At 36.9% G+C, this 16,823-nt stretch overlaps 2 protein-coding genes across 3 annotated transcripts; both read right to left on the bottom strand.

Annotated features, from left to right (window-relative positions):
- LOC149921182 (uncharacterized) lies at positions 1-8,014 on the bottom strand. 2 transcript variants are annotated; one of them, XM_090163609.1, is made up of 5 exons: positions 7,755-8,014; positions 7,468-7,620; positions 3,413-3,771; positions 2,979-3,042; positions 1-520 (listed from the first exon to the last, which is right to left on the bottom strand). In XM_090163609.1, exons 1-5 carry the CDS (start codon positions 7,984-7,986, stop codon positions 231-233), a joined length of 1,098 nt encoding a protein of 365 aa, XP_090019735.1. In that variant the 5' UTR covers positions 7,987-8,014; the 3' UTR covers positions 1-230. The 2 variants fall into 2 exon arrangements, with proteins under 2 accessions (XP_090019735.1, XP_090019736.1); XM_090163610.1 differs by having other exon boundaries at positions 1-517.
- Positions 8,015-9,369: 1,355 nt separating this feature from the next.
- LOC149921181 (uncharacterized) lies at positions 9,370-16,338 on the bottom strand. Its single transcript, XM_090163261.1, has 5 exons — positions 16,230-16,338; positions 16,027-16,160; positions 15,839-15,955; positions 14,285-14,577; positions 9,370-11,699 (listed from the first exon to the last, which is right to left on the bottom strand). The coding sequence occupies exons 2-5, from the start codon at positions 16,070-16,072 to the stop codon at positions 10,665-10,667; spliced, it is 1,491 nt and encodes a 496-aa protein (XP_090019387.1). The 5' UTR covers positions 16,073-16,160; positions 16,230-16,338; the 3' UTR covers positions 9,370-10,664.
- Positions 16,339-16,823: the final 485 nt, after the last annotated feature.

The following is a 16,823-nucleotide window of genomic DNA, read 5'->3' as shown; positions in this document are numbered from 1 at the left end:
AGTGTTGTTTACGATTTCATCTAGTTTTTGAATGACTCTTGCAGTTTTGTTTACGATTTCAGCTAGTTTCAGAATGACTCTTGCTGTTTTGTTTACGATTTCAGCTAGTTTTTGAATGACTCTTGTCAAAATAAAAATAAAAATTTGCTAATTATGGTAAAAAACAATCTATTTTAAGCATGGATTTTTCTTCCTGGTTAAAACCGATTTGGCTGGTTCTCTTGAAGCAATCACGATTCTTCATTTTCGAGTAATTTCCGGTACTTGAAGGTATTGAGTGTCTCTGATACGGGGTCCGGGCCGCGCTCGATGTTGGGCGGGACGTAGATGGTTTTGGTCGATTTGCCCACGATCAACAGGGCGCTGACGAACACGGCTCCGAAGCACAAGAACAGGGCGAACACGATGAAGAACTTCCAAGTCGAGGACATGTCTTCTTCGGACGCGTTTACGCCGTCGTTGTTTGGCTGCAGAAGGTCCGTGCAATTGTCCCCTCTGGCCCAGTTGCTTTTCACTTCTTCTAAACACCAACGAGAACACTCAGTTAACAGTTAATTTTTAGCATTTTACATTTTAAATAAAGCCACCTAGCGGCCGATACAAGAAGCTCATAATCTGTTGGATGTTCGTTTGCTAAGCAGATACTTTCCAGAATTGTTCAAAATGCTTTTTTTTTCAAAATTCCAAATTCAAAATACTTTCTTTATAACTCAAAATGCAAAATACAAAATGTATTTTGAAAATGATTTTTGAAAATGCAAAATGTTTTTACAAATGCACTGTTTACTTTTAATTATTTATATTTTAATTACTAATAATTAATTACTAATTAATTATTATTAATTAGTAATTAATAATATTTACGTAGGTTTTTCAATACCATCCTCGCAGTCAGCCGGGAGTAGTGGCGTACTCCTGTAATCCCCAGCGTCTGGGAGGCAGAGTTTGTGGATGGCCGTGTGAGGACGACCACCAATCCCCCAAACGGGTGGTCGGAATACTTCCGCCACGGGTGTCCCCACTCCTGTCCCCACGTATCTCCCCGTTGGCGTGGCCGTTACACATTATCTCGCCCTGATTAATCAGATGGACGAGCGGACTAAATGATGTCCCGCACGTTACAATCGCATAAAAAAAATCGTCGCAGTCCGCGCGGCGTGGGAAATAAAGTGGTGGCACGGTACGAATGTTCGTCTGCTTCTGAGTAAATGAGTAGCTGAGTGTCGCCATCTATGATTACTTGGGAGTAAATAGCAGACGAACTTTCTCTACAAGAGCTGCAACGATGGTGCCAGAGTAAAAACATTTTTAAAAGGTTATTCCACATATCAAACCCACAAAATGCAGAATAGTTTCCTAGAAACTCCAAATGCAAAATGTAAAATGCAAAATACTTTTTCAAACTCAAAATGCATTTTAAACAGCCCTGACACTTTCGGATTTATCGCCGGCTTAGCAGACGAAAATCTCGCTCTTTGTTTAATCTAAGATATTTTCGCTCTTTTTCGAGCAGTGAAAATTGCGCTCCTCTCATTTTCATTTCGCACTCTTTTAAAACAATATTTTACCACTCAATTTTACTGAAACTGCCAAATAAAAGTTTAAAATGAGCGCGTCCATGAATTCATACTTTTCCCCGAAGACAAGCCACACCCCTAAGCCTTTCCTTTCGTACATTTCTTTCTCTATTAGGCTCTAAATTTATCACCTACGATACACGGCTAATCATATTTACTTATTTACTAACCATATTTTTCGGATTAAAAGGTTTTGAAAATTTAGCGGGGAATACTTATCTTAATGAGATATAGACTTTTGATTACACGAAGCGTTTTTAAAAGTGTACCTGCTGATTTTCCAAAATACGTTTAGGTAGAAAAAATAGTACAAAGATAAATATGTCATATTCTAACTTAAGCGGCGTTCAGACTATGTGAAAATATTACGTTTGCGTCGATCGTGTCGGTTCTTTCGATTTCTTACACCGTTCAGACTTCTCAATGTTCAGAGACTTTAAATTTTCGCGCGTGTCGTTTACATTTTTTCATTTCGTTCCGCTCAAAAAGTTCATAGCAGGCATATAGCCTTATGCCTCATCAGCACTGACTCTAGGTAGTGGCGACCTTTAGAACCATCGAAATACTATAACCAATCAGAGGTGGATAAAAATTATTTCAATTTTTCCGCCGTTATTACTGAGCTCTGATTGGATGAACAATCACCTTTTATGTTAATCTCCGCGCAAGGTTGGTTCCTTTCTGAACAGTGAAATGAACGAACCGACGCGACCAACATAACCGAAACGACACGACCGATGCTAACGTAATATTTTCACATAGTCTGAACGCTGCTTTACACAAACTATTTTCTAAAAAAGTAGCCAAAATACTATTATAAAATGTATATTTTCTTAAAAGTAAATAGGGAGCTAACGGTTCTACGTCACACGACGTCACCCATGCTTTTTTCTATTGAAAAAATTCTACTCAACATGGCGGCCACAGCCAAAGCTACGGAGTGTTAGTTCCCTATATTCGAAATCGTAAGAAGTGCAATTTTAACATTATACATCATTGAGCCTTGGATTAACAATAGTAGTGCTACTATTGTTAATCCAAGATTGAACGCTCCAATAGTAAATAAAGCATTTTAATCGTTAGTCTCTCTTAAGAGGTATATTATTAACTTAACTGCTCCTATATTTCGAATCTCTTTTACCATATGTAACTTGGTATAACATTTCCATGGAAAAATGGAAAATTCTGATATTCCTTGCGCTATTAAAGGTAACCATAGAAACGAAATTGGACGTTTTCAGAATCCGCTTCACTAACTTACACTTTCCAATCCACAACGCAGTTCAAAGTGGCGTAATTTACGTCATATGAATATGGTTCATTAAATAAAATACCTTTATGGCATACTTATGAATAATTATGTACGTATGCTATAAGTCAACAAACGGGAAAGTAACCTACTTGCGGTGACGAAGTTGGAAATGGCAACAGAATCATTCGGTGCAAGATACGCCACAAAAGATAGCTACGTATAAAGAAGTTCACAATTATAAAATATTAAAAGCGCACATTCAGTGGCGGCGTCATGCGGGGGTGGGCCATGGTCTACCTTGGAATTTTTAATAGACCCACAAATCCTACTAAAGAGACCCCAAAAAATTTTTAAATAAAGCGAAATGTTTTTGAGGAAAACTTTTAAATTCTTTAAATTTATTACAGGAGGTTAATAAATAAAAATTTTCGTGATATAACACCATATTTCGCTACCTTCATCAAATTTAAAAGGGCCCAAAATCCTTCTATGGGCCCCCCAAAATAGGGGCCCCCACTTACTCAGCCCACCTGACCCAAAAAATGGTGGTGCCACCACTGCGTATATTTATAACAGTACTGACTCGCAAAAGCCCAGAAACTTGGCTCAATTGGCAAAGAGAGGTCAGTGTCTCAGTTTTCCAACTTGCCAAATCGATCGATTCCGTCCGCGACCGACTCGTAGCGTTTCCCACGGAGACGCCGTCGCCATCTATCGTCGATTCCTTCGATGGTTTTGACGAGGACCAGAGGTACTTGTACCCCGAGTCGTTGAGCAGGACGTAGAGGTTTAGGACGGGCGAACCGGTCGTGTAGTAGTCGAAGCTGATGGACATGGTTTGACCAGGCTCCCATTTCGAAACGTCCGTTGCTGGTGACGTCAGAAAGGCTCTAGACGCCTCGTGAGGAATTGACACGTAGACGAAGCTGCCTTCTGTATTCGCTGTATCGTAAGTAACGTAATAAACATAAGTGTGACCCTTCCTTCTCTCCCAACGCTAATGGTTTTAATGATTGTCTGTTTCGCCATTGACCGCCACAATGATAACGTCACTAAGGACTGACGACTGACAACTACTTGTCTTTGGAACGGTCAGACAAGGACGGTTGAAAAGTCGCTGCCCACAGCCCTTTAAACGGATCAACGAAGTCTTAGTGAAAATTGAAACTCTTTTAAAAGTAAAAGCATAAGTATCATAAGACCATAAGTATGACAATTATATTAAAGGGGAACGGTCAAGCTTTAACCAGTTAGATAGCCCTATAGTCATATGTAACATAAGTATGCCACTGTACCTTTACTCCATTCAAAAATCTTCACTAACGGTTTGTTTCAAAAAGGTGGACTACGTTAGGTTTTAACCTTTTTATTCATCCTAGTAATTTTGGGAGTCTAAATTGAGAAGGAATTTTTTGCGTCGGAATTTTAGTCAGCCCAATGTAGCTTTATTGAAATTTATAAACTCGCTCGGTTTGTGCGGATGAAGTTAAATTATGAGTAATTTAGAAAAATAAAAGGTTTGGGAAAATGACCAATAAGTGATCGCTTTCCGAAAATGGAACAAGTCGTCAAAGTGGGATATTCCACCAGCGTTATTAAAACCCATAAAAAGCCTAGAAGAGTTAGGCCTAGGGTCAAAAGAATCTGCAAAGACTCCAAACTTGTAGATGCGCCAGAAAAGCTCAACCTGAATTTCAACTATTTTTTCAATAAACCTACTTTTTTTATTTGACAAAGTAAATTTATGTTAGAACCTGAGTCTCCGAAAACTTTATTAATTGCATTAACAGCACTTGACAGTATATTGTAGTTCATTTAAGCTCTTAAGCTTTGGTTGTTCAAACCGGTTTGTTTACTAAAATAATGGCCGTTGGTTTATCAGAAGTAGAGCTAATTGAGCGACGGCATTATCGGTATTTGAGATTCGATGACGTCAAATATTACATCAAATATGACGTCAAATATTACGTAGAGTATGGATGACGCAATATCTGTGAAACAAACCGTTAGTGAAGAAATAGAGCTAGTGGCATACTTATGAGTAATTATGTTACATATGCTATAGCCCATTAAAAACTAAAATTTATGGCGAAAACCGCATCCAAAAATATTGAGTGGTTAATTTTTAATAAAATAAAGAAATGTCGGGAAATCGAAAAGCGCGCGTCCGCCGCGACACCCGGTGAGAAGTCGGTGAGACAGAAAAACAACGTAAAAGCGTGCGCTGCTGAAGACGCGAAAAATATGTTTTGCACGAGCGGCGCGTTCCAGTTATAAGAGACCTAAGCCTAAATTGCGCGATTTTAAAAGTTGGGATAGTTCGCAAATCGCTCATACGGGTTAGGGGCGCTGGCGGCAGCCCCTAAGATGGCGGCGAAAATTCAAACCCAAACACCTGGCGTTATTTTTGGGCCAAAAGCTATTTTTCCAAGACAAAAAAAGGTACGTGTTAGTATGTTGAACGTCTTGTTAATCTTTTGATACGGAAATAAGGCCATATTTGGAAAAGCTTGGCCGTTCCCCTTTCAATATCACCGCGGTGATATCATGGTTTAGTTCTCAACACAGAGCTCCTTAGTGACTAAATAGTTCCAAAGCGAAGAATTCTATTACCAAGAACGATAATATACTACTAGGTTTGGTTGCGAGTCCAAGTTGGAGCTTGTCGAGAATAACATTGTCGAGAAAAGGTTTGGTCAGGAAATTAGCATTAAAACAATATGAAGTGTCATATTTATGGATATTATGTTACTTATGGTAATAGTAGTGCTTACTTTGGCAAAATTATAATGAATTATAGAATCGGAACATAAAATTGGCTATTTTAAACCTCCCCATAGTTACTGAAGAAAGTTATTTTTCAATTTGCACTCACTCGCCATAACACTAGCCTGGCAGTAATTTTCCCATATATCAAAATTATTTCGCCGTTAGGAGATAGACCACAACATTTATTGAGATCTAGGATTGAGCGTATAATATTTGAATCCTAGAAGTTAGGACTCAAAAATACGGTCATTTAGTTGACCCCGAAGAGTTAAAAATGTAAATTCAAACCATTCTAAAGGTTTATGAATGGTATGTATGGTTTAATTACCAGATATCATTCGATACTTTGATGATAAGGCTAAGGTTAATGTTTATCCTCTCATAGACGTAAAGCTAAATTGTTGGTGAGTAACAATAGACAAGTTTCATAGGTTAAATCAGTTAGGCTAACACACAAAGCACCCCCTTAGGCCTAAGTCATCAAGCGACTTTTAAAGCCATTAATTCAGGTGGCCGGGTTACAATGCGTAGGAGGGTGTTGGCCAGCCCTTCATGCCCGGTGAGCCAACAGCTCCCTACACTCACTATTACCGTTAACCTCCACACGTTTTTATGGAGACCACGAAATGAATTATGTAGGTTAAATATTTGAATTCAAGTCTAGGGGAAATTCTGTCACGGTTTTGTCATTTTTTTTACAGCTTCAACACCTAACAACTGTTATATTTTTAATTTGCTTATTTAGTGACCGAGATGTGAATTAATTAAAAGACCTGACGTTTCGAAACGTGTAGGCTCTGACTCTGTTTAAAGACCATTTATTTGAGCGTTACCTTAACAATACAGCGCGATGCTTTTGGAGTCCTTACTCCATCTGGTGGCAGAAAACGTTACTAAGCATTCAAAGAAAAATTCCGTTCAAATATCACTAGCAGCTACACTGATAATTTATATTAATCAAATAACCGCTCAGGCATACTTATGGTTAGTTTTGATACTTATGATCAGTTTCGCTAATTCTTTGATGATATATTTTCTATGGCGATAAAAGACTCAAAATGGTCTACAATAATAAGGGTGTTGTATGGCAAAAAGACTAGAAAGATTTCAACATGTCAAACACATTCCTGGATAAGTAATACCACTTACAAGGAGAGTACCCGAGGTGTTTATTTCCGATTTTGTTCAAAGTCGGGCGTAATGTAGACCTATATGAGATATGAAATTTCCCATGGCAACCGAACATGGCAACCGAAAATGTTTTTGACCACTTAAAACAAAAATAAGATTTTTTCCTTATTTACCCAAACATTGTTACAATTTTAACCAAAAAATGTTCCAATTTACCCAAACTTTATGAAATTTACCTAAATGTGGTCCAAATTACCCATTTCGTGATTTTCAATTTTTTTTTTAAATTTTCGTAGGTAGGATCCTGTAAAACCGAAAAAATCCCATGCTTTTTAAATGGAGATTTATTTGTTTTAAGTGGTCAATAAAATTTTTGGTTGCCATGGCAAGTCGAATGGGTAGTGCGGCGCCTCCTTTTGGGAAATTTCATATCTCATATAGGTCTACATTACGCCCGACATTGAACAAAATTGGCAATAAACACCTTGGGTACTCTCCTTGTTAAAGGCCTAGGATTTCTTCTGCCAGTTTTCTTTTAAGTTTTCTTCCCTCCGCGAAAATTTCTTGGTGGTAGGCCAACGTGTTTTGAAGAAAACTTAAAGGAAAACTGGCAGAATAAATCCTAGGCCTTTAACATAAAGGGCTTAAAGGCTTTGTTTGAGTAAATTTAGTTTATGTAATTAGCATATTATCGTATTAATAATATTAATTAATATTAATATTAATCGCGCCACTTACAGTTTTGTGGAATTTCAGAATTGTCGGCGTCTTTTCCGTCGTAAATGATCCAACCGTGCTCGTCGGCATTGGAGCCACTAATTTCTTCCGTATTGGTAGCCCATGAACACAAATCCTTAGTAAAAGAACACGAAAGGTCTTCCCAATTACTTTCTACAGTAAAAACAAGCTCTGAAATTGACGTATAATTTGTACAATGTAGAGATTAATGCACCTACAATTAAACTTAAGATTATTTGAAATAGTTTTATTGTACGTGATTAATCTCTATTGTCTAGATAATTTACCTGTACCGCAAAAACCAACGCTTAAAATTACTTGAAACGCAATAAGTAAACTTACAAAACCTTTATTCGTAAATTTATCCATTTGAAAGTAAATAAACAAATATACAATTAATTCGCATTTGCGTGTTATTTTGCCAAAATCAACGAGTGAATTTTCGAACTCTTGTTTCCGAGATGTTCGTAAAAGTTGATAAAAGTGTAATGCTCTATTCGGGAGCGTTCTAAAGTTCATTCGTTATCAGCCGACAGCTTTATAATATTATTTATCATATGATCGTAGCCGCGAAAGTTTGTTCGAACTGAATTCTTAATTGTTGTGACGTTTCTGAGGCCCGGGTATTTGCCGCATCACCGCGCGTTGTTTAAAAGGCGCTTACGACGTCATTTTCGCAATATGCCTAATTTGTTCCTTCGAAGGTCTTTTGTCAGCTGAGATTGGAGAAATACTTTCTGATATAAGGGCTATTCACACGCGATAACATATTTAAAAATATATATATATTCGATTTTAACGTTCATACGGTCCACGAAAATTTACGGGGTTAACTGTTGAAGAGAATAACTTTTAATTCTTACAGAAGAACCTGTTATACTACAAAATATATATCTATTGGTGTTAAAGGGGAATTGTCACCAAAACCAAAATTTACGAGGTTTTTTTACAGAATGATAGAAAATATTTTAATGATTATGTCCCTGAAATTTTATAGTTATTGGAAAAGTATTTAAAAAGTTACGCTACTTTTTCCGCAACCTACATCAAACGGCTTCAAAAATTTCAGAAATCGCGGTTGAACCTACGTGCAGCGCCCAAAGAATGAAGCGGCAAAAATTTGAGAAAGGGCGGCGTGTAAGGCATTTTAAAAACGAAACACGATAAACTACAATCTACGAATATAACTCGGTTAAAAAGCCAAGGGGAATGTCGTAGCAGACGACAGTTCCGACCGAAAAACGATAAAACCGGGGAAAATGATATTTCGTTCACGAGATGGCGCTGCAGGTAGGTTCAACCAAGCGGTTCTGAGATTCTCGAGTCGGGGGGATAAAACACGAAATTTGGTTTCTAATAATAAATCAAATACTGGAAATATTAACCTGAAATTTTTTGTATAACCATTTTCGGACGTTCTCTATCCATTTAAATGGCTTTTAAGCAATTTTAGAGTGTTGAAAATTCCCCTTTAATAAAATTTGTCGATTTTTTAATAAAATTTATTGCATTTTGTTAATAAAATTTTACTATTTCTGTTGATAAAATTTATTGATTTTTTTAATAAAATTTATTGATTTTTTTAATAAAATTTATTGATTTTTGTTAATACAATTTATTGATTTTTGTTAATAAAATTTATTGATTTTTGTTAATAAAATTTATTGATTTTTGTTAATAAAATTTTACGATTTCTGTTGATAAAATTTATTGATTTTTGTTAATAAAATGTATTGATTTTTGTTAATAAAATTTGTCGATTTTTATTAATAAAATTTAACGAATAATAATATTTTAAAAGCTTATCTGGCTAGCAGGTAGGCGTTTATTTAATCGCTAAAAAGTTACAAATGCTCACATCAACAGGTAAAAGATTCCTCACAAGAAAACAGATTTTTCCTTTTTATATAGTTAAAAATAAATGTTTAACTAAATGGTACTATTTTCGTCATTGAAAATACCGCTGGCTAAAAAATCGGATATAACTAACTGTCATATTTTTCTAAACATTCTTTCTCCATTACGATGAATTTACGGTATCTCGATTTAAAGTGACTTTCAATATTATCTAAACTGTCATCAAACATAAATATGGCACAGAACGAAATTGGTCAATGATAGTCTGTCGTGGAGTGGTTGCGAAATAGGAAGTTTCCGGACAGGAAACTCGTCCCTTCCTACTAGTCCAAGAGCCCATGACAAAATAAGCATGTGATCAGGTACACGATGGGTCAAGGTAGTTTTTAATTAGGTTAGTGATTTGTAACAAAGAACTGTTTGTCTTACGGGTTAAAATGGGGGCTTTCCGGAAATACGAACCACGTGACGTCACTTCCGGTGACCTTGAAATTGATATGACCTGATATTGGTATCATTCGATTGGTCTAAACGTGCTCTTACCAAATATCGGTTAATTAGCCTTCAAATCTGAACCAAACGGTGTATAAGACTAAAAAAGTAATTTTGTCTTATACTAGTAAATTTGGGAGGGGCTCGAAATTAGTTTTTTAATCTTATACGTCTCTTATTTCAGATTTGAAGGTTAATTAACCGATATTTGGTAAGAGCACGTTTAGACCAATCAAATGATACCAATATCAGGTCATATCAATTTCAAGGTCACCGGAAGTGACGTCACGTGGTTCGTATTTCCGGAAAGCCCCCATTTTAACCCGTAAGACAAACAGTTCTTTGTTACAAATCACTAACCTAATTAAAAAATACCTTGACCCATCGTGTACCTGATCACATGCTTATTTTGTCATGGGCTCTTGGACTATACTCTTTCCGTTGGCAAAATAGTTGGTTAGTTTGATGGCGAGAAATACGAGCGTACACGCGTTAAGGTTTGATATTTGAAAAAAAACTAACTTCTAAATCGGAGCCAGTGTTTATAATAGGTATTTTTAACTTCCGATTCAATGATTCATCAATATTTTCCTAAAGTAAACGTTATTTACAATTTTGAAAGCATTTCAATAGGCCTTGGCTGGTTCGTCGAAAAGGCTGCCGGCGGGCCGTCGCCGATTTTCAGAGCATCCTCCAAATACTACGAGCGTTGTCAGTCTGTCGGTACGAAATTGTTTTCGTTGTCATTGGTACAACAGACTATCATTAAAAAATTTGCATTGGGTGAATAGGAAGTGTCATTATCCACTTATGGTTTCTGCTAATTGTTTTGTATATAATCGGGCAATTTAGTAAAGTCTGACGGTGCTTTTAGTGGCGAATTGTTGGCGGTGGTACGTTTCAATAGGATCGGGTGGGGCGTCACTTTCACTTCGAGTTTGGAAGATTGTCCTACGATCATTTTTCCGATTGGAATAATATTTCATTCCAATGTCGTAGGCGAAGGCTAATATCAGCATGCCAAAGAAGCAGAATAAAATCATAAGCAGCACTTTTTTCCAGCCTAAGTGTTTAATAAAGAAGTCGTATCCTTGTAGACCTTGTTTTATGCATAGCGTAGTTCTTGTTGCAGTTTCCGTCGTATTCGAATCTGATATAGTTTCCGTAGTATTCCAAGATGTAATAGTTTCCGTAGTATTCCAAGATGTAATAGTTTCCGTCGTATTTAAATCTGACGTGGTTTCCGCCGTATTCGAAGTTGTAGTAGTTTCCGTTGTATTTAAAGTTGACGTGGTTTCCGCCGTATTCGAAGCTGACTTGGTTTCTGCCGTATTCGAAGATGAAGTGGTTTCCGCCGTATTCGAAGATGAAGTGGTTTCCGCCGTATTCGAAGCTGACGTGGTCTCTACCGTATTAGAAGCTGGCGTGGTTTCCACCGTTTTGGAAACTGACGTGCTTTCAGCCGTATTAGAAGTTGACGTGGTTTCCGCCGTATTCGAAGCTGACTTGGTTTCTGCCGTATTCGAAGATGAAGTGGTTTCCGCCGTATTCGAAGATGAAGTGGTTTCCGCCGCATTCGAAGCTGACGTGGTTTCCGCCGTATTAGAAGCTGACGTGGTCTCTACCGTATTAGAAGCTGACGTGGTTTCCACCGTTTTGGAAACTGACGTGGTTTCCGCCGTATTCAAAGCTGGTGTGGTTTCGTCTAACGTTGTTGGCTGTTGGGTAGTTCCGCCTGTGACCGTCAGGGGTGAAGATGGTCTTGCGTCGCCATCGACATCGGTGCCGCTAGATGAGGTTAAAGTCGTTGATTGGGTAACGAGATTCTTGATGGCGAAAAACTGCATATCGGGGCTGGTTTTAAGTTTTACAACAATAGATATCTGAAAAGTAATTTTAATTAGAAAATAGAAGGTTGTATTTAAAGCAAGTGTCGGCTCTAGGTGGAGTAGCTCTTTTTTCAACAGATGTCGCTAGCGTCGAAATCAAAACAAGATGCTGAAGCTACATTTTGACCCAAAAGGCGGGACATAAAAGTATGCTTCGCGTTGATTGGCTCGTTTGTAAATTTGTCAATAACTTCAATTATAGTAATTGTTTACAATATATATTATATGGGATATATAATTTAGGTTAAAGTTCACTAAAAAGAGTAAAAGTGGTCTAAATATACTACTCTATAATGGCTCTCTGACGACGTTATTGTTTCGCTATTTTGAATTTTAGCTTCCGTTCCCATTAACAGATGGCTCCACGCTCTCCGCGAAAGTAATTTTTTTCGAAGATTCGGATAGATTCATGGCCATCTCTAATAACAGGGGCCTTTTCATAATTCAGGAGGAAATGATAGAGTCGACAGTTGCTTTAATACGAAAGCACTTGATTTGAACCAGTTGAGATTTATCTCGTTAACCGTCGAAATTCTTACAAAAATATTTTTAATTTGTAATGTTGCATATAGAGGTCGCTTTTTCAATAAAGTACAATTTAAACGCTTCGTATTTGTCATAAATTGATTTGAATATCAATCTCTTATTTATTTCAATTATAATTGTACCATTAAAAACCATTCAGTGTATCTTAATTCGGCCCCGAAATTTGTTTTAGATCATTACTGTAGAAGACATTAGGGGGTTCTCTAGACCCCCAAAAACGGGAATGACGTATCCTTTGATTATTTCAATTTTTTAATATGTTAGTTATCTTGGCCCAAGTAAATTATATATAAAATATCAACAATGGGATCAGCAGAACCTTAATGAGAGCTTAGTCCTGGTCTTCTCTAAGACCAAGAAGAACGCCAAAGTATAATTTTCACCCATTTATCTTCACTACATCTAGTGAAAAGCAAATGAACTAATCATAATCTTAAATTACGCTCAATGGAGATTAATGATGAATTTGCAATTGAAATAAAAAAAAATTAATCCAAAAAGCATAATTAACATTTTTCATAGTATCGTTTCTCATTGTTGATATTTTAAATATAAGCTACTTTGATCAAGATAACTAACATATTGAAAAATCGAAATAATCGAAGGTGACGTCATTCCCGTTTTTTCGGGGTTTAGAGGGCCCCAAAATGTCTTCTACAATAAGGATTCAAAACAAAATTCAGAGCCAAATTAAGATACACTGAATGCATATATATAGTGCGGCAAGCATTTTTACGAACCTTGCACTGAATGGTTTTTAATGTTAAAATTATAACTGAAATAAATAAAAGATTGATATTATAATTAATTTATGATAAATACAAATCATTTAAATTGCACTTTATTGAAAAAGTGACCTCTATATTCAACATCACAAATTAAAAAAAAATTTTCAAAATAAAATAAACTAAGTGTTATATTTAAAATAAAAGTTTATCATTGTTGATATTTTAAATCTAAGTTACTTGGGTCAGGATAACTAACATATAGGAAAATTAAAAAATCAAAGGTGACGTCATTTTTGCATTTTGGGGGTCAAATGAGCCCCGCTAATACCTTAATATCTTCTACAATAATATTCCGATTTAAGTGTCATTGCCAGATTCGGATTTCTTGTCGAATCTGTGAGAAAGTGACTAATTTTTATTAGTATAAAAAATGTATGTTTCAATTTTTAATTTTTCCGGAAAATTAACAACTCTAGACCAAACTATTCAACGATTTAAATATTCAATTTGGTATTTGACGCGGCTTAAAAACCAATATTTGATATTTGCTTCGGTCGTCAAAAATGATAAATAGGCTAGGCTAATACCCTGGGTACCACCTTAGGCCCAAGTCATCTAGCGACTTATTACGCCTTTAAACAGGTGGCCGGGTTACAATGCGTAGGAGGGTGGTAGCGAGCCCTCTAGAGGGGTCGGACATTTGTACAAAATCCCGTACACTTCAGAAGAAATCTCTGACGAAATCGCGAAATCTCCGACGAAATCGCGAAATCTCTAATAAAATCGCGAAATCTCTGACGAAATCGCGAAATCTCAGACGAAACCGCGAAATCTCCGACGAAATCGCGAAATCTATGACGAAATCGCGAAATCTCCGACGAAATCGCGAAATCTTTGACGAAATCGCGAAATCTTTGACGAAATCGGGAAATCTCCGACGAAATCGCGAAATCTCAGACGAAACCGCGAAATCTCCGACGAAATCGCGAAATCTATGACGAAATCGCGAAATCTCCGACGAAATCGCGAAATCTCCGACGAAATCGCGAAATCTTTGACGAAATCGCGAAATCTTGGACGAAATCGGGAAATCTTTGACGAAATCGCGAAATCTCCGACGAAATCACGAAATCTTTGACGAAATCGGGAAATCTTTGACGAAATCGCGAAATCTCCGACGAAATCGCGAAATCTTTGAAAAAATCGCGAAATCTTTGACGAAATCACAGAGATTTCGAAATCCCGTACGCTTTTTTTGGGAATGTCCGAGCCCTCTACTACTTAATCCCTTGAACGAAAGCTTACTTTGTAATTGCCACCATCCGGAATAGCGTCTAAATGCGGCTGGTCAATTTCGTGCGCGTGAATCCATTGATTTCGGTTGGTCTCCTCGTTGGACATGTAGACGAGCCATCTCTTCGGGGACTCGACGTCGATGCTCACTTCCGCTTCCGCACTCAGATACAAATCGAACTGTATCACGCTGGGCTTACTGACTGACAACGGACTGACAACGGTCACTTCATATTCCGCCCCTGGAGCAATGTCTTCCACAAACACCACCACACACTCTTCATTTGGAAAATTGCTGGGAAGAGCTTAAAGAGTTATATTTTAATACCACGCCTGTATCTCATATAGTGCTCGGATTTCGATTAATTTTTATCCATGAATAAAATAAGCTCGGCGATATTTAAATAATATATCTCATATTTTGGCTCTGGGAACTTTAAAGGGAATATAACCTCCAACCACGCACTAAAATACCTTTCAGACTGTGCAATTTTACTGGTGCCAAATTAGTTGTTCATTAATTATGTCTACTATAACAATATTAGACGAAAAGTCAAAGGTTTAAAATTCGTCGCGTCAATTACGTCACGGAATAGCTTAATTTCATTGCTGGAATTTAAAATAGTTGTATATCTCAGTACAAATTGTACACCTACCCGAAAATAATTGCGTGTTGTTCCCACAACTGGTTAATTAACTGCCAATTATTTCGACAAATTCAGTGGCCAAACTAACTGACCTTTAGTCAACCAAATAGGTTCCTGTTGATATCCTAGCAATTCCATATCCACACTATTTTTCATAAATCTAAAATACTTCTATAAAATATGATAATCCGTTTATCTACTTTTATATTCAATTAAAATATTTGTGATAAAAATATATAAAAAATACATAAATATGTAACGATTTAAAATCAAAATATATACATAAACACATCCAAAATCAAGATATATACATATCTAAAATCAAGATATGTACCTATTTGGAAAAAAAATATATACCTATTTAAAATCAAGATATATTCTTATTTAAAAACAAAATATATACCTATTTAAAATCAACATATACATATCTAAAATCAACATATACAGAAATCAAGATATAAACATGTTTATCTCGATTTTCCGGGATAGGTATATGAAATCTTGATTGACCTTGATATCATGATACAAATTGGTTATTTTAGTCCTACATCTCTCCTACAACGGCACATGCTTCTACAACTGTGTAGCCCAACAAAATTGGACTAAAATGTTCGTGTGAATAATTCTTTAGGTACGTGAACTATGAAGTTATACGTTGAATACTTGTGGTTTGATTTATATAAAATAATAACCTGCTAGGCTAATACCCAAGGTACCACCTTAGGCCCAAGTCCTATTTAATATCTTTAAATCAGGTGGCCGGAGGGTGGTGGCAGGCCTCACTCGAGTCAACAGCTCCCTACACTCACTATTGCCCATATCGATAATACATTTTATGGAAAGGGGAAACCGAAGGGGCGATAACTTGCAAACCCCACATTAATTGTATGATCTAAAAGCGACTATCATCGAAATATACTTTGGTTATCTTCAATATCTTTCCTCAACGAAAAGTGGCTTTCTCTGGGACCCTTGATTTTGGACCAACCACACAGACTGCTTTCGAAACCGCAGGAAAACCCATCAATATTTGCATCTAAATAATTGTTAGTTCAACAATGACTGTTAAAATCATTATTTACCTTGGATAAAAAAAAATATCCTTACAAATTTTGGTCAGCAGAAGCAGCGTAACCAGTGACTTGAAAATCATTTTGCTCCACAGTGGGTAAATAAGAGACAAGCCACGAACTAGTTGTAGTGCTAGAATCCAACGCGAAAATGTGGGTACTTGTTTTTATCTGAATAGCGTAAAACGGAAGTTTTATGACCATTATCAAACAACTACATTATCGCATTTGCTGCCTTACCAGATTACAACAACGCTGCTAAGATCGTTTTTACAACCTCACCTTTATCCTCCTCGAAATTAAAAGGGTTTTAAACTTCTTTACAGCCGATAAAAACATCTTGAAACGCTATTAGATCAAAATTTTGGATTTATTACTTTTCAAAACGATAAAACCAAGGATCCTTTATTTTAGAAGGATAGGTAGCCCTCCGGCCAGCCCGTAATTTCAAAACGCCGGCAGCGCCGTCGATATTAAGAGAGACGTATTGTTTCTATTCCCTCAAGGACAAATTTTGGCGGTGCTTCCTTCATGTTTTGTCCTTGACGGAATCTAAAGACGGATTCTCTATCGCGCATGACACACCGAGGGCGCTGCCACTTTTCGTCCCTCGCCTCATATCCTTCTAACATATAGGATCCTTGATAAAACCTAGAAGCAACAAACACAACACCCCACACAAGGAGAACGCAACCCGTCAAAAGTCGTGGATTTTCTTGTGTACATTTTTCATTGGCTAGACACTTTAGCGCCTGCTGTCGTCGGAAAGGAAAAATTCGGAAATTGTTTTCCCCCCCGCCCGTAAAACGTTCAGCGTAAAGGCTCGTGACGCTC

The sequence above is a fragment of the Leiobunum rupestre genome, chromosome 11 (genome assembly GCF_980474605.1).
Source record: "Leiobunum rupestre chromosome 11, qqLeiRupe1.1.hap1, whole genome shotgun sequence".
NCBI lineage: Eukaryota > Metazoa > Arthropoda > Arachnida > Opiliones > Sclerosomatidae > Leiobunum > Leiobunum rupestre.
The sequence above is the reverse complement of the archived record's forward strand: the minus strand, read 5'-3'. Positions and strand labels throughout refer to the sequence as shown.